Here is a 20,451-nt window from a genome sequence, read left to right as displayed (position 1 = left end):
TCATTCAAATTACTAGAAATTCTCACATTAGATGTTAATATAAATTGTATATTATGCTATATTAAAATACAGTTTCACAGAAATGTTGATAAAAAAGATGTCTTCACATGTATCACACTGGTTTTTCTGCAGTTAATGTATATTTTGAAATGTCAAAGAATTTCTACATTTTATTATTTAAAAATAAAAATGGCATATTAAATAATAACTTTTATATTTGTCAGTTAACATGCCAAAAATATCAGTCTTATTAATGACTTACAATCTAGTTATAGATGAAAACCATCGGGTTATGAATGATTTATAAGCTTGAATTCCACCGGGTCAAATTGACCCGTCAATGCAAAAGGTGGATGCAGATTCTGAAAGCTTCATGTGGAAGGCTTCCATGTGTCGTGTGGTACATAATTAAGCATGTTAAAAAAGCATTGAATTGCTTGTATACTTATAAAAGCATGGCTTCATTCAGTGCTACATTGCTTGAGTAAAATGTACAATAAATGCACTTGTATTGCAAACCTTGAGAAGTTCTAGTTAAAGCCACCAAGAACTGTGTTTAGCCTTTACTTTAAAATATTGTCTGTTAAATTTACTAGAAATGTCTGCGTGGATATTATTTCATGTTTTTTATGTAAACCTCACTTTATTTTTTTCCCCAGAGTTTCAGCTCGTTCGTAACTCAGGAAATGTTTTTGTATTTTTTTTACTTAAATAAACACAAATCAGACATTTGTTGACATGTAGTATGAGGAAAGAGCAATAACATTAATGTGGACAGTAGCCTATTACTCAGATTATTTGCTCTTGGAAAAATTCAATAAGAAGTGTTTGAGTTCATTCTGAGATCTTCGACTTTTAAATGCAGACTTGACAGCTTGAGATATTGTTGAGATCTCTTGTGAAACTCTAGGGTCTTTTTTTCTAAAGAGAAAAATCTGATACTAATAATTTAATGCTGGGGAAACTTTGTAATGCAGCACTTTTCGTACCACTGTCTCCTTAAGATGAATCGCTTATGATGTTTTATTCCTCTTCTGTAAGTCGCTTTGGATAAAAGTGACTACCAAATGAATAACTGTAAATGTAGATGATAGCAGGAGACTTTGGCGAAAGTTTACATTTGTTCTCCATTTAATCTTACCGTTGTCAAGGAAAAACAAATGAGACATTATATACACCTTATTCACCAGTTCACTGGTTCATATAGTCCTGGTGCGCATTAAAGTAAATGGATTTGGAGTGCTGTCCATCACAGAGGGGCTCAAGCTCTTCCCTTTTATTATCATCCAAGAAGCGAAAACCGTCCTCAAGTGTTTCTCTCTCTCTCTCTCTTAGTCTCCTCCCCTTAAACATGCTCTTTTTTTTCTGTGGGGTTTGTCTTCACTCATTCTTGGAGGGGGATGTCAGTGAAATTCCATTCCTCCGTTAGAGGGAACAACAGCCTCAATCCCTGTTACATCTGACGTCCATGCCATCTTCATTGATTCCATCTCCGGTACATTACAGAAGACTCCAAACATTTGGGTCAACCTTTCAAAGACAATCTTACGAAACCCAGCCGACCAGTTTCCTCTTTGTTTCTAAAACTGTCATAAGTCTTGTTTGAAGTTTCCATTTGAAGAAGGAACCACTGACTACTCCAAATTCACAATCTTCCAAACTTTGATGTGTCTGTAGAAGATCCTCGATGAAAATGCAGACTTCTAGGGTTCCTCTATTACCAATTTTGTTTGCACTGTGCTGGATTTTGTCGTTTGTTATTAACGCTGACTCAGTTGCTTCTGAGAGGTACAACCAGAATACAAGGAGCACCCAGATTAAGGAAAATAGTGATGTTAGTTCAAGAAGAGAAGAAATACAGGATGGATTTTCAGAAGACACTCAGATGGATGAGCCTAATGCAGAAAAGATGTCTGACAAAGACAAACCAAAGCGTAAAAAGACGCCTGAAGAGGTATTAGCTGGTAAGCAGCATTTACAAAGTTTCTTGGTTTGCATCTTTTTTACCATACAATGAAAGTCAATGGTGACTTAAGCTGTCTGTCTAACATCTTCTTTTATGTTTTATGGAAGAAAGAAGGTCACATGGGTTTGGAACAACATGAAGTTGAGTGACTAATGACAATTTTCATTTTTTAGTGAACTACTGCTTTGAGTCTTTACTGTTAACACTTACTGTACTCCATACGGTATAACTGTATAATAACTGTAAAATGGCCAGTATATTCCTATAATATCATCAAACAATATTTCACATGCATTGCATCACAGAAAACTTTCTGTACTGTCACTCATTAATTACAGTGAATAACCTTTTTAACCTAAAGATCACAGTAACAAACTGTTGTATGTAGAACCATCAATGTCTTTTTCTGGGAAGTGAGAGTCCGTGTTCATAATCTTTTTAATTCATAAACCTTGATAATTACTTGCATTAACATGCACATAGATAGGCCTGTCACGATTATTAAATAATCGTCTGATTATTGTGCACTTCAAATTCAAATCACATTTTAATGCCCAAATAGGGGAACTTTAAACCAAAAAAATATATGAGTTCCAAAAACAACAGTGTAAATGTAAAACTGACCAAAACTTATGTATAGTATTTATAGTATTCAGAAATATTTTGATATATGATGATATACGTTTTTAAAGCCTTATCAGGAAATTATATATCCCAGTTGTATTCATTTACTTATATATTTGAAGTTAAATATGTAAATAAAGTACACATGCACCTTAAGAAATGTGAAAATTTATATGACAATTAATCGTGAAAGCCCTAAACAGACAATTAATCATCATAATCGCAATTATTTGCTTGACAATTAATCGTCAGCCAAATTTCATAATCTTGACAACCCTACACATAGGCATACCTCGGATATTTCAATAACAAAGAATAATAAATAAAAATGTATAATGTACAGGATCATTTTAGCTATAGCATTTAGCATCAGTGCACAATCAATGCAGTAAACAGTTTCATCGAAAATCATGATTTAATATTTATGTCTTTAAGTCCCCAGTGAGCTTTAAACTTCATAAATGTAATAAAAATTCAATATACTGTATTTTCTCTGATAACGAGTCAAATAGGACAAAAATTCTGATTAAGAAAATATTTTTTACAGTGCTGGCTTTAATGACTCAGTTGTAGGTTTTTGTTGGTTGAAGTTTGGAGAGGAAGGCAGCGGTCTTCCTCAGCTGTTTTTTGTCAGAATGACAGATATCTGGCTCAACCAAACACTTTACCGTCTGGTCAGTCCAATGACACGCTTTCTACATGCTGTTTTTTCGTTCTTTTCTGTGACACAGGAACCATGTGTAAGTGAAATTACAGTTGTGGAGTAGAAAAGTGTTGAATGAGAATCACAGATGGTTTCTGAAAACATTATGAGTCTTGAATACAAAACATTCCTCGAACCCCTCCGTCCTATCACCTACTCTCTCTGTTTTGCTGTGTGGTTTGGGACACACATTTGGTTTGCATCGAAACAGTGACAGTTATCTGATCTGAAGCCGTTTGAAAGTGCCATGCGTATATGACGGGTCTCCTTTAGTCACAGCAGCCTTTTACATGATAAACGTAAAGGTGTCGGACAGGAACTGTGGGGTCTTGGAGAGGTTTCAATACTTAAGTTTGCATAGTAATAATTATCTAAAAAAATAAAATCAAAAATAAATTTAAAAAAAGCTTGTTGGCTGAACTTGATACAGTGGTTCCACATGTTTGAAATATGTTTTCTTAACTTAAAATGACTATGTAATCTTAACACAAACAAAATTGGGTAAACCCAACAAAATTAGACATGTCAATGTAACTCAAAGAAATCTTTTATTTCTGTAAGAGGTAAAGGATGGGCAAGGAGGAGGCGGGAACCGGCTGAGCATCAACAAAATTTAATTACAGAAATAAACTTAAAAACATATAGACAACATAAAACATATAGACGCGCGCACACACACACACACACACACACACACGCACACACACAGTGGCTGCGTGTGTCTCTCTCTCTCTTCCGAACTGGTGTCTCTGGCTCCCCTTTATCTCACACTCCTCCCCCACCCAATTCAGGCCAAGGCGCCATCAGGACTGCCCCCCCCCCCACTGCCCTTCTGGCCGTTCCGCCAGCCGATGGTCCACCCTGCCTCCTGGGAACCTGGGGAGAGACGAGGGGAGGGAAGGGGGAAAGGGCAAGCGGGAGGGACACAGAGAGAGAGAGAGAGAGGAGAGTGAGAAAAATTTGCTTGCCGGTTCCCGGACACGCCGTCGCCCAGTCCTCAACCACTCCTCCGCCCTCTGGTGGATGACAGCTGCTCCTCCCTGGGCAGACAGCAGTGAGTCTTCCGACCCCTGGCGGACGGAAAAGCTCCTCCCCTTCCTGGTGGATGGCAGCGACTCCTCCGTCCCCCGGTGGACGGCAGCGGCAAGGACTCCACGACAGTGCATCCCTCCTCCGTCCCGGGTTTCTGCACCAATGTAACGGGTAAAGGATGGGCAAGGAGGAGGCGGGAACAGGCTGAGCAGTCAACGAAACTTTAATTACAGAAATAAACTTAAAACAACATAAAACATATAGACAGACGCACGCACGCACGCACGCACGCACACCGGCCGCGTGTGTCTCTCCCATCTCCGGCTCCCTTTTATCTCTCTCTCCTGCTGATTAGGTGACTCAGTGCCGGCTGTGCACCCTCATGGCCCAGCCACGCCCTCCTCCTCGTCACAATTTGTATGAACTATAAGATTAATGACTAATGTCTTTGAAGTTCATCCTGGATTAACTGCATATGTTCACATTGATGCATTGCCCTTTGTTAGTTGGCTGATGAAGGCTTTTGTTGGCAATTAATTGAAAGTCTATGTATTCCATTTCAAGAGTGTAGTCCATCAATAGACAAAGGTGATGCAGGCAGAGATCAGTGAGGTGCATCGCAGTCCAACCAGCAGGTCATTTCGGAGAGGTCTATCCTAAATCCAAGGTTCAGGCAGTGGCATATGAAGTATTTTATGGTTGGAGTTGGCAACAGTTCATCCCCTGAAGTCCATCGTAATAGACTGAAGTAACCTTTCAATCTAGTGAGAGATGATATTTATGTTTCTAAGGTCTGCATTTAATCTGATAGTATTTCATAGGCTGCTTCTACTGTCACAGTATTTTTAGTAGTTTATGGCAACTGTAAAAGCTGTAAAACATTATGAAGGCTCTCTTTGATGTGTTAAATGTGAACAAATCAGTTTGAGAACAGATCTCAAATGTCCCCAGATTTGCCAAGATACCAAAGTCTGCAATCGAAAGTCAGAGATCTCAGTATGAACTCAGACATTAATCCTTTGAGTCTGGTGAGCAATAAAAGTGCAACCTATGAGCAATAACATTTTCCTTTGGGTACGATTGACAGATTTGTGGCAAAGCACTGTTTAAAATAACTACAAATGACAAGTGTGTTTAGTAATTTTCCCTCATGTTTCCAAAATGAAGCTAAAGCTTTGAAATTTTCAGTCATCAAGAGTTTTCCTCAGCTGTTTAACTCTGCTGGGTTAACGACGTTGTGCTAGATATTGGACAGCAGGTTTCCTGTGAGCTGAAGGGGCACAAAACACATCTGTTTCATCTTAAAACTGAACTTGAATTTTAGTAGTATATAGGTTACTGTTCTCCTTATTACTGTGAAGCTGAAATCATTTTACAACTGTCTCTCTAGCCAAAGCAAAAAAGGCGGCTGAGAAGGAAGCCAAAGCCAAGAAACCCAAACCCACCAAAAAACCCAAGCCACCAAAACCAACAAAGAAACCCAAACCACCAAAGCCCACCAAGAAACCAAAGCCTCCAAAACCCACCAAAAAGACAAAGGCACCAAAGGCCACTACAACACCAAAGACCAGAGGATCTCCACCAACCAGAAAGACGACAATGGAGGAAGAGGAGGAGAAACTGCTGTTAGAACTGGGATGGGACAAGTGTATGTACATACAAACTTCCAGTGCATTTACATTTTGAAGTAAATCCTCATGAGGTTGTGAGTTTCATAATTCGTAAAAATATGTCGTTGCATATAAGATTTGTTACTTCAGTATTTACAACAGTGTCACCAAAAAAGACAGAAATGGAGAAGCCCATTGAACCAGTTCATAATATGACAGAACAATATTTTCACCACAAAATACAGTCTAACATAAGTATGAGGTTAAAAGTTATCTAGTTTAAACACCCAGAACACCTAGCAAGACCTCCTAATGCCACAGAACGCATTAGCAACCACCTAGCAATGCCTAGCAATGACATAGAACACATTAGCAACCACTTAACAATGCCACTGAACACATTATGAACCACCACGCAATGCTTAGCATCACCATAAAACATGTTAACAACCACCTAGCAATGCCTAGCAATGACATTTAACTTGTTAGCAACCACCTACCAATGCCACAGAACACGTTAGCACCCTGCAATGCCAAACAAAGCCAAAGAACTTGTTAGCAACTACCTAGCAATGCCATAGAACATGTTAGCAACCAGTTTGCAATGCCTAACGAAGTCAAAGAACTTGTTAGCAACCGCCTACCAATGCCAAAGAACACGATTCTTCTATATTTATTAAAAGATGCCTAACAAAGCCAAAGAACTTGTTAGCAACCACCTAGCAATGCCATAGAACATGTTAGCAACCACATGGCAATGCCTAGCTATGCTAGAACACTTTAGCAACCACTTAGAATAACTTAAAACACTTAAAAAATATTGTGAAAGTTGGCAACATGAGGTGGTGAGTTTTGCATAGACAAGCACCACTGTTCTATTGTTTGCACATCTATTTATTTTTGCAGTTCTGTTTGGTACCACTAGTGGTGCAGAAATTTCACCTTTATTTACATATGGTCTTGATGTCCAAATGAGCAACAGTTTTGCCATCAAAATACAACTTCTTGCGAATGAATCTTTCTCTTTAGTTTTCTCTCTCTTCTAACTTTAATTTCAGTGAACATCCACAACAAGAAAGAGGCCACAACACCCCCCTTAATCAAAGAGCATGACCCAGATTACTGGGATGCCAAATGTATGTTTACCACGCCACACATTACAATCATAGTCTTTGGTCAGAGCAAGAGTACACACTTAAAATACCACTAATAATAAACCTTTATTTTACCTAATAGATGTTCCAGAACCAGACCTCATCCCGAAAGTCAAGAAGCCCTCCACTATAGATGACCCGAGTATATACTTACCCATCCCAGGTAATCAAGAGCTGATACTAATCAGTGTGTCTGGAAGAAAATTGGGCTTGTAATAAAATCAGTCGCCAATTTAATTTATTTATTAGTGGTGGTCCCTAAAAAAAGCATCGCTGTTAGTATTGCTAATATTTTACCCTAAGTATTAAACTTTAATTGCCTAAAAATTCTCTTTTACTTCTTCTGTTCTTCTAGAGGAAACCTCCATTACCCCTCGAACAGTTGCGCCCTGGTATGAGGAATATGATTATTCTGATTGTACGTTTGTACCATTTAAATCTTCTATATTCATAATATATCAATATGTAGTTAGTCAAACAGCTTGTATGGAAGATATATATCATAATGTATGAATGTGTATAATGTTTCATCATTTATGAGAAAACTTTTACTCTCTCTCTAAAATCTTAAATCAGTGGCTGCAAAGAAGTTGGAGGAAGAGCTGGAAAAAGCAAGGAAGGCCAAAGAGGAGAAGGGTTCGTAAATCAATTTCACATTTATTAACACTTTAGAGAGTGTTAAGCTGATTGTATTACTTGTGTATTTTGACTGGCTTCTTGGGTGGTCTGCCTGTTAAATGAGATATGTAACAAAAAACTTTTTTGTGATTTATTAAGTCATTAACTGTGCTTTTGGGAATTTTCTTGGGATTTTTTTTATACTGCTGTGACAGCTAAACTTGTAAGAATCTTATATAATATAAACAGGACATATTTATTAAAAGATAGAAAATAGAAGAATCATTATTAAAGGTCATCAACCCCACGAAAAACTAAACATTGATCTTATAAAAGTTATGATTCGTCTCTGCCATACATTGAAATATTGAGTTTTACATTATTTAATTGATTCACTGTGGCATAGGGCTAGAAACAACAAAGACGACTTGTTTGGATTAGGCAACTTTATGTCTCTAATATGTTTCTTCGTTCCCAATAACAGCGGAAAAACTGCGGAAGATTTGGGAAGAGGAGGAAGAGGAGAGGAGAAAGCAAACAGCTCATCGTGCTGAGCCAAAGAGTGAGTGTTTCTGGAAAACAGCCACCAATCACACTAGAATTACAGTAGAAAAAGCACACAGTCTCTTATATAACTAGACTGGTAAATGTGTGTTTCTTCAGCTGTAGCCAATTTTATGTCCAGTGGTTGGATTTGTACTAAAACCAACAGACATTCTGCCGCAGAATTTCAATCTTAAAATATGAAACAAATCCATCATAATGTTTTAAAACTATAAAAATGCAAACAAAAAGTGAATTAATTATAAACAATAGCTATTGCATGAAAATGAAATTACGACTGTCCCTTAGTTGTGGCATAATTCCCACCATGGGTAAACATTTAGCCACTAATAATGTTTTATTAAAGGTTAGTGTACCCGTTTAACCCTTTAATGCATACCTCGGGTGACGAAAAAATGGATGAGATACAGGGGGTGGAATGAGGTCATTTATTGTCATTTGGGTGTACTACTGAAATTATGTAAATTGTGTGTCTATTTAGACTCAAAAAGTGCCTGAGAAAATACACGCGTGTAGCTTATGTGCAGCTCAATATGTGTTTGACAGCCAGTTGAGTCTCATGAAATTTCAGTGTGGAAGTAATGAATCCTGTTCTATATTTGTTGAATCATCTTTGATATATGAATAATAAAACATCAAAATATATCAGAATATTCTATTCTATTATTTTCTAACTGTCTTGAAAATGTTTTGAAAATGTGACACTATCTGGGCATTTTGTGGATCCATTTGTGATGGACATACTTGCCGGGTCGCTAAAGACCTGAGTATGTAATAATGTTTGGCAAAACACCCATGAATTTAAGGGTTAAAATTTCATTCACAGCACAGAAATTATTATTATTATTATTATTATTATTATTCACCCCTTTTTCTCCCCAATTTGGAATGCCCAATTCCCAGTGCGCTCTAAGTCCTCGTGGTGACGTAGTGACTCGCCTCAATCTGGGCGGCGGAGGACGAATCCCAGTTGCCTCCGCGTCTGAGACCGTCAGTCCGCGCATCTTATCACGTGGCTTGTTGAGCACGTTACTGCGGAGACATAGCGTGTGTGAAGGCTTCACGCCATCCACCACGGCATCCACGGACAACTCACCACGCGCCCCACCGAGGGCGAGAACCACATTATAGCGACCACGAGGAGGTTACCCCATGTGAATCTAGCCTGGGCCAATTTGGTTGCTTAGGAGACCTGGCTGGAGTTACTCAGCACTTCCTGGATTCGAACTAGCGACTCCAGGTGTGGTAGTCAGCGTCAATACTTGCTGAGCTACCCAGGCCCCCACCGCACAGAATTTATTAAACACAATACATAATTTGAGATGTTTTGGAAATTACATTTGTGGTGGAAATTTGAAGAAATGCCTAAATGCATTATTTAGTACCTCAGACAAATCACTCAGAACTCTGTGAGTCTGAGCTGAAAGCAGCAAATCTCAGCACCAACATGTTCTTCCCCTAAAGTGATTTTGTTTTCTAACTGGAAACTGTCCTGCAGTGAGTTTTTGGACTCAACATTACCACTCGGACAGACTCAGGCCAGACCTGCTGTTGCTTGAGCTGCAGCCTTTGTTCAGATCAGTTGTCTTTCCTCTATAAAGATGCCAGTCAGCTTCTCCAATCCAAATGTTTATAGTGAGATGTCAGGGCTCTTTGAAGATTCAAGAGTCTGTAACAAAATGAAAGTTTCTGGAGAAAGAATGACACAGTATTTCATGTCTTTCAGAGTGTCCTCCACTTGGCATGGAGTCCCATCGTATAGAAGATGATCAGATCTTGGCATCTTCTATGTCTCATCACGGATATTCTGCTTTGAGAGGACGCCTGAACATGCAGGTAGGAAGATGCACAATTAAATTCAGTTTCAGAGGATTTTAAATATTATGTAAGGGATAATATATAGTCAGTAAGTCATTATTGCAAAATATATTGCAACAGGGTGATGAGGACCCAGATGCAAAGCTATCATATTGTCATGTTTTTTTTAAGGCAGGACCCAAGGTGCAGGACAGCAATAAAAAAGGGGTTTTACTGAAACAAAAACACAACTAAATACAAACAAAAACTCTCACGGGGGAGAAAATAATAACAGAAAGGCAAAAAGAGATCTGAAAACAAATCGACTGGGGAAAACTGGAAAAGACAGTAACACTCGACAGGACTGGAAACAAAACACAACGATATGGCGGGGAAGACAAGACAAAGGAGAGAATATACAGAGGAAGGGAAGATTAAGGACAGGTGCTGCCAATAATCACAAGCTGCATGAATCAGCACTGCCATGGCAACAAGGGAGAGAGGAAAACAACAGCCCAACACATGGGACAGCCTGAGAGATGGGTGGAGGAAACTGTTACAGTCCTGCCAAAACAAGAATAAAACAAGACCAAAGAGGCAGGATCATTACATTTTGACGTGATTTGGCAGCTTGACTTGGCTTGGCGGCTTGACTTTGCTTGGCAGCTTGACTTGGCTTGACAGTTTGAATAGGTGAGATGACTTGACTAGGCGTGGCAATGACAACTTGACTTGAAGTGACGACTTGACTTGATAGCATGACTTGACATGTCGGTTTGACTTGGCATGGTGGCTTGATTTGGTGTGATGGTTTGGCTTGGTGTAATGGCTTGGCTTTGCAGCTTGACTTGGCTTGGTGTCTTGACTTGGTGGTCTGACTCGGCTTGGCAGCCTGACTTGATTTGCCAGCCTGACTTGGCTTGGTGGTCTGACTTGGCTTGGCAGCCTGACTTGATTTGCCAGCCTGACTTGGCTTGGTGGCCTGACTAGGCTTTGCGGCTTGACTTGGCTTGGTGTCTTGACTTGGTGGTCTGACTTGGCTTGGCAGCCTGACTTGGTTTGCCAGCCTGACTTGGCTTGGTGGCCTGACTAGGCTTTGCGGCTTGACTTGGCTTGATGTCTTGGCTTGGTGGCCTGACTAGGCTTGGCGGCTTGATTTGGCTTGGCTAGGTGTAGCCATTTGACAAAGTGTGGTGACTAGACTTGGCGTGGCAACTTGTCTTGATGTGACAGCTTGACTTTTCGTAATAGCTTGACAGGGGAATGGCCTCCGTGGGCGTTGGCAGTGACAGGGGAACAGCCTCCGTGGTGGCCAATAGCGGGCTTGGCGGGCCTCTCCAGAGACAACGACAAAGAGGGATTTTGGGAATTGGTGCCCCACCCCTGCAGCAGAAATCTATCTCTGCCACCTGGCAGAGGTGGTCCACCAAATCCTAAAAGTGCAAATGAAAAATCGACCTCAGCTCCTCTAGACGGATGGACTTGTCCAGACCTGCCACCAAAATAAGCTTGAGGACGGTCTCATCAACACCCCACCCAGAGGCCATTTCGACCAACTTCTCCATGCATGACAGGGCGACCGTGCATGGCAACGCTGATTGCGCTGCTGAGCAGCACCTGTGAGAAACACGAGAGAGAGAGGAAAACAATAGCACCTGGGACAGCCTGAGAGATGGGCGGAGGAAACCGTCACAATCCTGCCAAAACAAGAACAAAACAAGACCAAAGAGGCAGGATCATGACACATACTGATTTTGAGTTATATATAAAATATTTATGTAAATCTATATTTCTGTTCTTCCAATTCATTGCATACAGTCCATTTACACTACCAACTTATTATAAAAGTACTGTCTTTGTTTATAAGGGGGGCAACCAATAATCCTCTCAGCAGTCCGAATTGACCTTTGTAGTCTTCTGATGTCTGATTTCATAGCTGAACCAAACCAGACAGTTACTGAAGTGCAGAGGACAGACTCATTGACTGCTGTAATAGGATGGAGACAGTGCCGGAGAAGAACCTCCCTTGACTTAGCGCCTTGCCTGCAATTTCGCCAAACCCACTTGCGCCTAGACTTAGTCACGCTTGCACGAAAATAGCAACACTTCATGGCCATGCCCATTGACTTTGCACTTATGAGTTAAGGCATTGCGCTGCGCTTAACGCTTGCACGCTTAAAATAGGGCCCTTAGTTCGTTCAAAAAGACTACATCAAATCCGTTCAAACAAAAAATGATTTGTTGAAATAACATGATCAATTGCGTGGAAAAGTATTCCTCAATTTTTTAAAGTTCATTCAACATTTAAATGTTTCAACTGTATGTGACACATTGAGCTGTGGTTCTCATTTGGGCAATGCAAGTTCAAATTTGCCTTGTGTCATTGTCTTTCAGAGTTCAGATGATGAGGAGGATGTTTATGGTGGAGCGTGGTGTGCTGATACAGAAGAGAAGGAGCACTGGTTTCAACTGGACGCACGTCGAGAGGTCGAGTTCACTGGGGTCATCACACAGGGCAGGAATTCCGAAACTAAGTAAGAGATGTTGACTCACGCACAAAAACATTTGGACTTGGAGTAGAGCCAAACTCTTCCTGGTAACAAGTTCTGCAGAAAGACAAGGAGACCAAACCCAGAATAATAACACTCTCTGATTTAATTATTTTCCAGTAATGACTTCGTTTCGTCGTATTTCATGGCCTTCAGTAACGACAGCCGTGATTGGATGGTGCTGCATGACGGTTACGCCGAGTGGGTCAGTTCACATACACTTTATGCTACACTTAAAGGTGATGTGTGTAGTCTTTTGGATGTTAAAATGCTTTCTCGTATCCCAAAGTAATATGCAAAGACATATGAGTAACTATAGAAACTAAAAATCAGGTTAATTCCCACGGAAAGTGTAACAAAGTGATTATGGTGTTATCAAAACATATTTTTGACTCCATGTTTGAGCATCCTGACCAGCATCATTGCATCAACAAGTAGCATGAGTTCAGGGCGGACAAACCTGAGAAACCTGCTCGGAAACAAACGTCTCCTTCAAAACAGCATTAATCTACATTGTAGTCAAACATCATACATGCAAATAATACAATGAAAGTTTAACTATTTATAACTGTTGTGCTTGATTCTAAAAGATGATCGCTACAAGACTTTCTCCTGTGGTAATAGAATGTAACAGTCTGGTTTTGGAGGTAAAAATCCCATAAATTTCTCCATAGGTGAATTGGTTACTTATAAACGATAACTTATAAGCTCATAGGTTGTTAATTGATGGTATATGCTTCTGTTGAAACCATCAGTACACTTTATTCTTCAAAAATCATGCTTAACAGCAGAATTTGTGCTGAAAAATTATCCTGAAGGAAAATCTATCCACCAATAAAAGAATTGCAGCGAACAAAGTGCGCCAAAAGAGCTCTGCATCGACCACCCACTTCCATGGAAAACAACTTTTATATTTGTATATATCTGAACATTTTCCACTAAACTTAAAATGTATCGTTTATATACTTATAATCAACAACTTTAAATCAATAGTTTTATATTTTATCATCGCTTTTAATTCTATTACATCATTTACAATGCTTCATGGGATTGTAGTTCATTCCTGCATTAAAGACGTTAAGTACACAGTCTTGTACCTTTGTCTTTATATCTGATTTTCAATTACTTTTTTTAATGTTGAGATTCACCTCGGAGCTGGTTGGTTTGGTTCATGGCTTAGAACTCTTTTATGAAGGATTTTATGTAATCCCTTTGGAAAAAATCAATGTGAAAAATACTTCTGGCACCAAGACGGCACTGTTTCGGTCTATATGGTTCATTTGGTCTTATGAGTTTAAATCCTGGTTATCCTGTATCCCACAGCTCTTTTATGGGAATGTGGATAAGGACACTCCAGTGATGGCTGAATTCTCATATCCTGTGGTGGCGCGTTACATCCGTATTCTCCCTCAGAGCTGGAACGGCAGTTTGTGCATGAGACTGGAGGTGCTCGGCTGCCCGTTACCAAGTAAGCACTCAACTGTAATTACTTTTCTAAGTGATCAGACCGACGATAAGCCCGGTGAACAAAAACGGGCTGAAAACTCCTATTTTTTTTTACTTCGGCCTGTAAGCAACCTCCTAGCAAGCACCCAGAACACCCTAGTAACTGCATGGCAACTCATTAACAACCACTTAGAGCACCTTAGCAACAGAATGAGTTTTGCATGGACAATCACATCATTAAAAGCCATAATCATTTTTTATCACTAAAGTGTAATTGTACTTTTCAACAGCTAGTTATCCAACAGAGAACGACGTTTCGCCTACTGATGACCTCGATTACAGACATCACAACTACAAAGATATGCGTCAGGTGAGACTGTTACAGCACACAGGTATTCCAAAGGTCATTAAGGTCAAAGCTAAGATTCAGATGCACGTCAGAACATGCAGGGTGTGAAGTTTGGACTTTAATTTGTGGCTCTTCTGTGGTCTGGTTTTCTTTGGGTTCTGTATCTGTGTGTATAAACAGATGATGAAGGTTATAAATGAAGAATGTCCAAACATCACCAGAATATATAACGTCGGAAGAAGCTCTCAAGGGCTGAAGATGTATGCCATGGAGATCTCCGATAACCCTGGAGAACACGAGACAGGTACCTTCAAAGGGAGTTTTACACAGATATACTGTATATACTGTACACACACACGCTGGCATTATAATATAAACATCTGCTAAATGATTAAATGAAATGGTAAAAGTCATCGAGCACCCCTAACTCCAATTATCAGCATTACTTACTGAAAAAGCCATATCTGTTTGCTCTCTTTCAAAAAACATTCAAATCTAATTTTTGTCTTTTATAGTATTAAACACTTCTCACTTTTTTCATAGGTGAGCCAGAATTCCGTTACACCGCCGGGCTTCATGGGAATGAGGTGTTAGGTCGGGAACTTTTGCTCCTGCTTATGCAGTTCTTGTGTAAGGAGTACAACGACGACAATCCTCGAGTGCGCCGTCTTGTTGAAGGAGTTCGTATACATCTAGTGCCGTCACTGAACCCTGATGCCTACGAATTGGCGTTTGAAATGGTGTGACACTTAAAACAAATAATTACTGACAATTTAATTAATTTTGATCATGTAGACTCATCATTTACTGGTCGGATGCTCTTGTCTCCAGGGCTCTGAGATGGGCAACTGGGCTTTAGGCCACTGGACAGAGGAGGGCTATGACATCTTCCAGAACTTCCCAGACCTGAACAGTGTTCTGTGGGGCGCGGAGGACAGGGGATGGGTGCCACGGGTCGTTCCCAATCACCACATTCCCATTCCTGAGAATTTCCTCAATGGTTCCGTGAGTGAAACGGAAGAAACTGGGTTCTAATGCCTTCGGCCAAGAGCACACTAATATGTTTTCATTTAAAAACACATTGATTTTACTGCGCTTTCGGCTCTCATTCACTCTGAAACTGCGTTTTCCTACACCAAAAACGACGACTTTTGAAAACGCTTTCTAGTAAAGCATACTTTAAAAAAGGATGACTTTAGAAAACTGAAAATGGAGATTACTGTGGATCTGGACTTCAGGTTGTCCAAGATCATTCAAAAGATTTTAGTCAAATAAAAAGTACGCCTTGGGCAATTTTATATTTATTTTTCCCTTTTTCTTTTCCTGACAAACACAGGAAACTTTTTTTGGTGCAAGTGTACAGCAAAATATAACTTTCTCAATCAGTTTGTTTTTTTTTTTTGTCTGGTTTCCCAGTAAAAATATCTTTAAAAACATTTACTTGAGAATCAAACTTGCATAAGAGTTTTTAAACTTGTTTTCAGAGAGTACATCTTGAATTAAGTTATTTTTAGCAACTGATTGGCCAATCATTTCTTATTTTATGTTTTTTTATTTTATTATTATTATTATTATTTTTTTTAAGCAAAAATCTAACAAAACTGCAGATTGCTGCAACCAGAGGTGGAAGTCATCCAAATATGGGCAGAGAGGATCATTCACTGTAATTACATATGGCCACCAGAAGATGGTGCCAAGTACATGACACAGACTCAATGATGACTCAAATGACACAGAATGGAACTGAGATCTCGTTACTCATGCCTGCATGCTTTGGAGAGGGAGCATACCTTTAATCATTGTTATGTAATTAGTTCTTATGTACAGTTATTGCATTTTATTTGTTTGGAGAGGCTATTGGACATTTGGAGACAATTTTGGACACTAGGATAAATTATTTTTGTAATGCTATAACTTTTACTTTATCGTATTAACACAAACTTTTACTCAGTTACAGGTGACATTTGATTTTTCGGAGGTACCTAATTTACACCCTGATATATATAATGTCACATTAAAAAAATAAGAAATAATTAAATTTTTGGCTCAAGTTTTTGGGGGAATTTTTCAGCAGTTTCTTAGGCTGAAAGTCTCATAATTTATCCTAATCTATGTCATTAAATTTTTTTAAACATTTTCTTTAAAATGATACCAAACAATTGACCCTCTTTAGTTTTTTTGTAGAGTTCTAAGCCTTTAATTTTGGTCATGCCACTGCCATCTTTAAAAACACCTTTAGCGCATAAAGGGTTTATTGACACGCTTAACTCAGAGCCTGCAATTATGATGTTGCTCAGCAATTTTGACATTTTGGTGGCATTCATGTGCGCTCATCTCATCTAGGTCGCTGTTGAAACGAAAGCCATCATCACTTGGATGGAAAGGACGCCGTTTGTCCTGGGTGCTAATCTACAGGGTGGAGAGAAGATTGTTGCGTACCCCTTCGACATGCAGCGACCGCCCCGGGCGACAGGCATGGATAGCAGGGGAAGCCAGACCATGCTGGAGTATCACCAGATGAATGAGGAAACATGGGCGAGGATTCAACGACAGAATGAGGGCGCTCTCCGCGAGACGGCAGACGAAAACTTGTTCCGCTGGCTGGCCATGACGTACGCCCACAGTCACTTGACCCTGACGGAGACCCACCGCGGTTCCTGTCATACCGATGATATCACAGGCGGCCAGGGCATCATCAACCGTGCCAGCTGGAAGCCGGTTGTGGGCAGTATGTAAAACTTTTGTCTTAAAGCTGAAGTGTATAATTTCTGCACTTCTAGCAGTAAACATGTGAAAAACATGATTGTTTTCAAACTGGTTTCCCAAACTCTCCCCATCTGACATTTTGTTCTCAATTTTTCAGTCAGTTTTCACAATAAGTTACAATTTTGTGTTTATGTAGGCATGAACGACTTCAGCTACCTGCACACAAACTGCTTCGAGATTTCTATCTTTCTTGGGTGTGACAAGTTTCCTCACGAGAGCGAATTGGCGACGGAGTGGGAAAACAATCGAGAGGCTCTACTAGCTTTCATTGAGCAGGTTACAAATCACATGCAATCATTTAGCATTTACACCCATCAAAAAAGCTTTTAAAGAAGAAATGCACATTAAACCACAGAGGAAATGCCAAAAAAACACACATATTTTCATGTGACCTGCAGGTCCATCGAGGTATTAAAGGAGTTGTGAGAGACATTGATGGGAATCTTCTAGCAAATGCAACAGTTTCTGTGGAGGGCATCAAACATGACGTCAAAACAGGTAACCGATAATCCTGTAGGTCTTAATGGGACAGTTGTTCCAAACCTGTGTGATTTTCTTTCTTCTGTGGAACGAAGCTGACAAGTCGAGCCACATCAGTGTTGAAAAATAACTAACATTACTTAGTTACATTACTTTTTGTCACATTGTTGCAGCCAAGCAAACCGAGGCGAATGCGTTTAGGTAAACCATCCTCTCTCTCTCTCTCTCTCTCTGTCGGAAGTCCAAAACATTTAAGTGAATCAGGTCATTCAGATGGTTCATATAAGTGAACTGATTAAAACAAATGATTCACCAAATCCTCTTATATGTAGCACTGGATAGTCTAAATGATTTAAGGTTATCAGTTTGTTCGGACGGTTCATATAAATTAACCAGTTTAACTAAATGATTCACCGATTCACTTGTAGAAGTTACAAAGTCTTATTTTTTTAATTAAAATCCAGTATTTAGGTAATTGAAGACCTTTTACACAATGCTTTTGACTCAGTAAATGTAAACATGTTTTACTTGTTTTAATTAGTATGAATTTATTTGTTCAGTTTAATTGTTTAATGTCACCCTAATTGAGATTATCGATGTTTTTGTGCTAGAAAAAATAAAAGTAGATTGTCAGTAGGATTAAATAGGTATATCATTTGATAGGTAGGCTACACTCCAAAAAAATATTTTAAGATTTACGCATTTCAGTTTCATCAAATTGAATTGAGTAATCTTTAACAAAACAAAATAAGTACGTTTTATAATACATTTTATTAATTTAATTCGGTTAAATATTACACAGTTCAATTTGATGGAATTTTGTTTTGAAATAGGCTAAAATATTTTTTAAAGGTGTGTTAATTAAAAAAAAAATCTTCCTTTAAAAGGTTTAATATAGTTAGCTCTTTTTTTGTTAGTTGCTGCATCTTTATCGCAGCTTTGTGTGAGGACTGAAATGTAAAGGGATAGTTCACTCAAAAATGAAAATTCTCTCATCATTTACTCACCCTCATGCCATCCCAGATGTGTATGACTTTCTTTCTATGTGATTTTTAGAAGAATATCTCAGCTCTGTAGGTCCATACAATGCAAGTGAATAGTGACCAGACCTTTCAAGCTTTAAAAATCAAATAAAAGCTGCAGAAAAGTAATCCATAAGACTCCAGTGGATTAATCCATATCTTCAGAAGTGATATGACAGGTGTGGGTGAGAAACGGATCAATATTTAGGTCATTTTTATTATAAATCTCCAATTTCACTTTCATTTTCTGAAAGTGAAAGTGGAGATTTATTGTAAAAAAGGATTGAAATATTGATCTGTTTCTCACCCAAAGTGATTGTATCGCTTCAGATAACATATATTAAACCACTGGAGTCGTATGGATTACTTTTATGCTGCCTTTATGTGATTTTTGGAGCTTCAAAGTTCTGGCCACCTTTCACTAGAATTTTCATTTTTGAGTGAACTACCCCTTTAAGTTGTTGTTCACTGAAATCGTGCACTCCATCACAGCTCTCAAAAATAATTATGTCTGGTGCACATTTAACGTTGCATTTGTAGTACAAATGGCATTTGCGATCACATTAAACCTAGCGCACCAAGATTTCTGTTTCTCACGCAAATCTATTGTATGACTTCCGAAGACTTGGAATATAGCGCACTAGTTGCACGTCTGTAGTGCTTTTTTTGTTCTCTTTTGAGCTTGACAGCTTGTGGTCACTGTATGTGTTCATTGTATGGAGCAGTCTGCCCATTCTGTAAAACTTTTCCTTTTATGTTCCTTGGATAAAAGAAAGTCATACAGGTTTGAAATGAACGCACGGGTGAGTAAATGATGACAGAAATGTCAGTTTTAATATGCACTATTCCTTTACCCTAGCACTAAGCTTGTGTTTTATTATATAGAATTATTCCATGTGTATTAAAGGTAATTGAACCATACTTCTTTTTTATTTGCTGAAGCTGCCACCGGCGATTACTGGCGTCTTCTGAACCCAGGCGAGTATCGCGTGACGGCAAGAGCAGACGGGTATTCATCGCAGACACGACTTTGCATTGTGGGCTATGATGCCAGCGCGACTCCCTGCAGCTTCACTCTAACTAAATCTAACTGGGCTCGGATCCGACAAATCATGGCACAGAGTGGGAAGAAGCCAAGAATGCCTACTATCACCACCGGAAGCACAAACAGCCGCGTAACCGTCGAGAGCACAGGGCCCGCCGCTGTCCCACAGAATGAACGTCTGCGCCGCATGCGACTGCTGCGTCTGCGCAAACTGCGAATGGAGAAGATGAAAGGCAGTACCACAATGAAAACTACAACGACCACCACTGTGCCCCCCACCACAACAATGGCAACAGAAACCACAACCTCATGGTTTGACACATGGTTTGAGGTGGACAGTACTACTACCAGTCAAGACTATAACTTTGAGTACAAAATAGATGCTTACTGAGGTGTTGCTTTTAAAGAAATTAAATTGTGTGGAATATTGTCCTTATCACAGGTTTTCTGGTATTTTTAGTTGCCATAGAGATTAAAATGTGTAGTTCAGAGTATCAAAATAGCCTACAACATTCTCTTTGTGGAACAGAGTATAGAGGCTATTTAATTCAATATATCTTGTGTAAACAGTCACAAGAATGAGGTATTACTATTAAAATATGGCAACAAACAAAAGCAAAATTTGCCATTTCTAAAACTACTTTCTGAGCTGCCCTCACATTACATGCTTGTGTACACTGATATTATTATGTGCTCATATTTTCAAATAAAACTGTATACAATGTG

The 20,451-nt window shown here is 39.2% G+C and overlaps 1 protein-coding gene across 1 annotated transcript; it reads left to right on the top strand.

Moving 5' to 3' along the window:
- Positions 1-1,389: 1,389 nt before the first annotated feature.
- On the top strand, positions 1,390-20,451 carry aebp1a (AE binding protein 1a). The gene is made up of 19 exons (XM_051685957.1): positions 1,390-1,964; positions 5,716-5,973; positions 6,994-7,071; positions 7,172-7,252; positions 7,445-7,507; positions 7,666-7,725; positions 8,192-8,269; positions 9,998-10,107; positions 12,463-12,602; positions 12,738-12,822; positions 13,941-14,085; positions 14,354-14,433; positions 14,593-14,716; positions 14,956-15,152; positions 15,244-15,417; positions 16,756-17,140; positions 17,315-17,454; positions 17,577-17,676; positions 19,623-20,451. Exons 1-19 carry the CDS (start codon positions 1,688-1,690, stop codon positions 20,114-20,116), a joined length of 3,069 nt encoding a protein of 1,022 aa, XP_051541917.1. The 5' UTR covers positions 1,390-1,687; the 3' UTR covers positions 20,117-20,451.

Source organism: Myxocyprinus asiaticus, chromosome 43 (genome assembly GCF_019703515.2).
Source record: "Myxocyprinus asiaticus isolate MX2 ecotype Aquarium Trade chromosome 43, UBuf_Myxa_2, whole genome shotgun sequence".
Lineage (NCBI taxonomy): Eukaryota > Metazoa > Chordata > Actinopteri > Cypriniformes > Catostomidae > Myxocyprinus > Myxocyprinus asiaticus.
The sequence above is the reverse complement of the archived record's forward strand: the minus strand, read 5'-3'. Positions and strand labels throughout refer to the sequence as shown.

Excerpts from the sequence above, each read along its gene's own strand:
- aebp1a (XM_051685957.1), top strand. The coding sequence starts at position 1,688 with ATGAAAATGCAGACTTCTAGGGTTCCTCTATTACCAATTTTGTTTGCA. Across the intron at positions 5,974-6,993 it reads AGAACTGGGATGGGACAAGT|TGAACATCCACAACAAGAAA; the intron begins GTATGTACATAC and ends CTTTAATTTCAG. Across the intron at positions 17,677-19,622 it reads CAAACATGACGTCAAAACAG|CTGCCACCGGCGATTACTGG; the intron begins GTAACCGATAAT and ends TATTTGCTGAAG.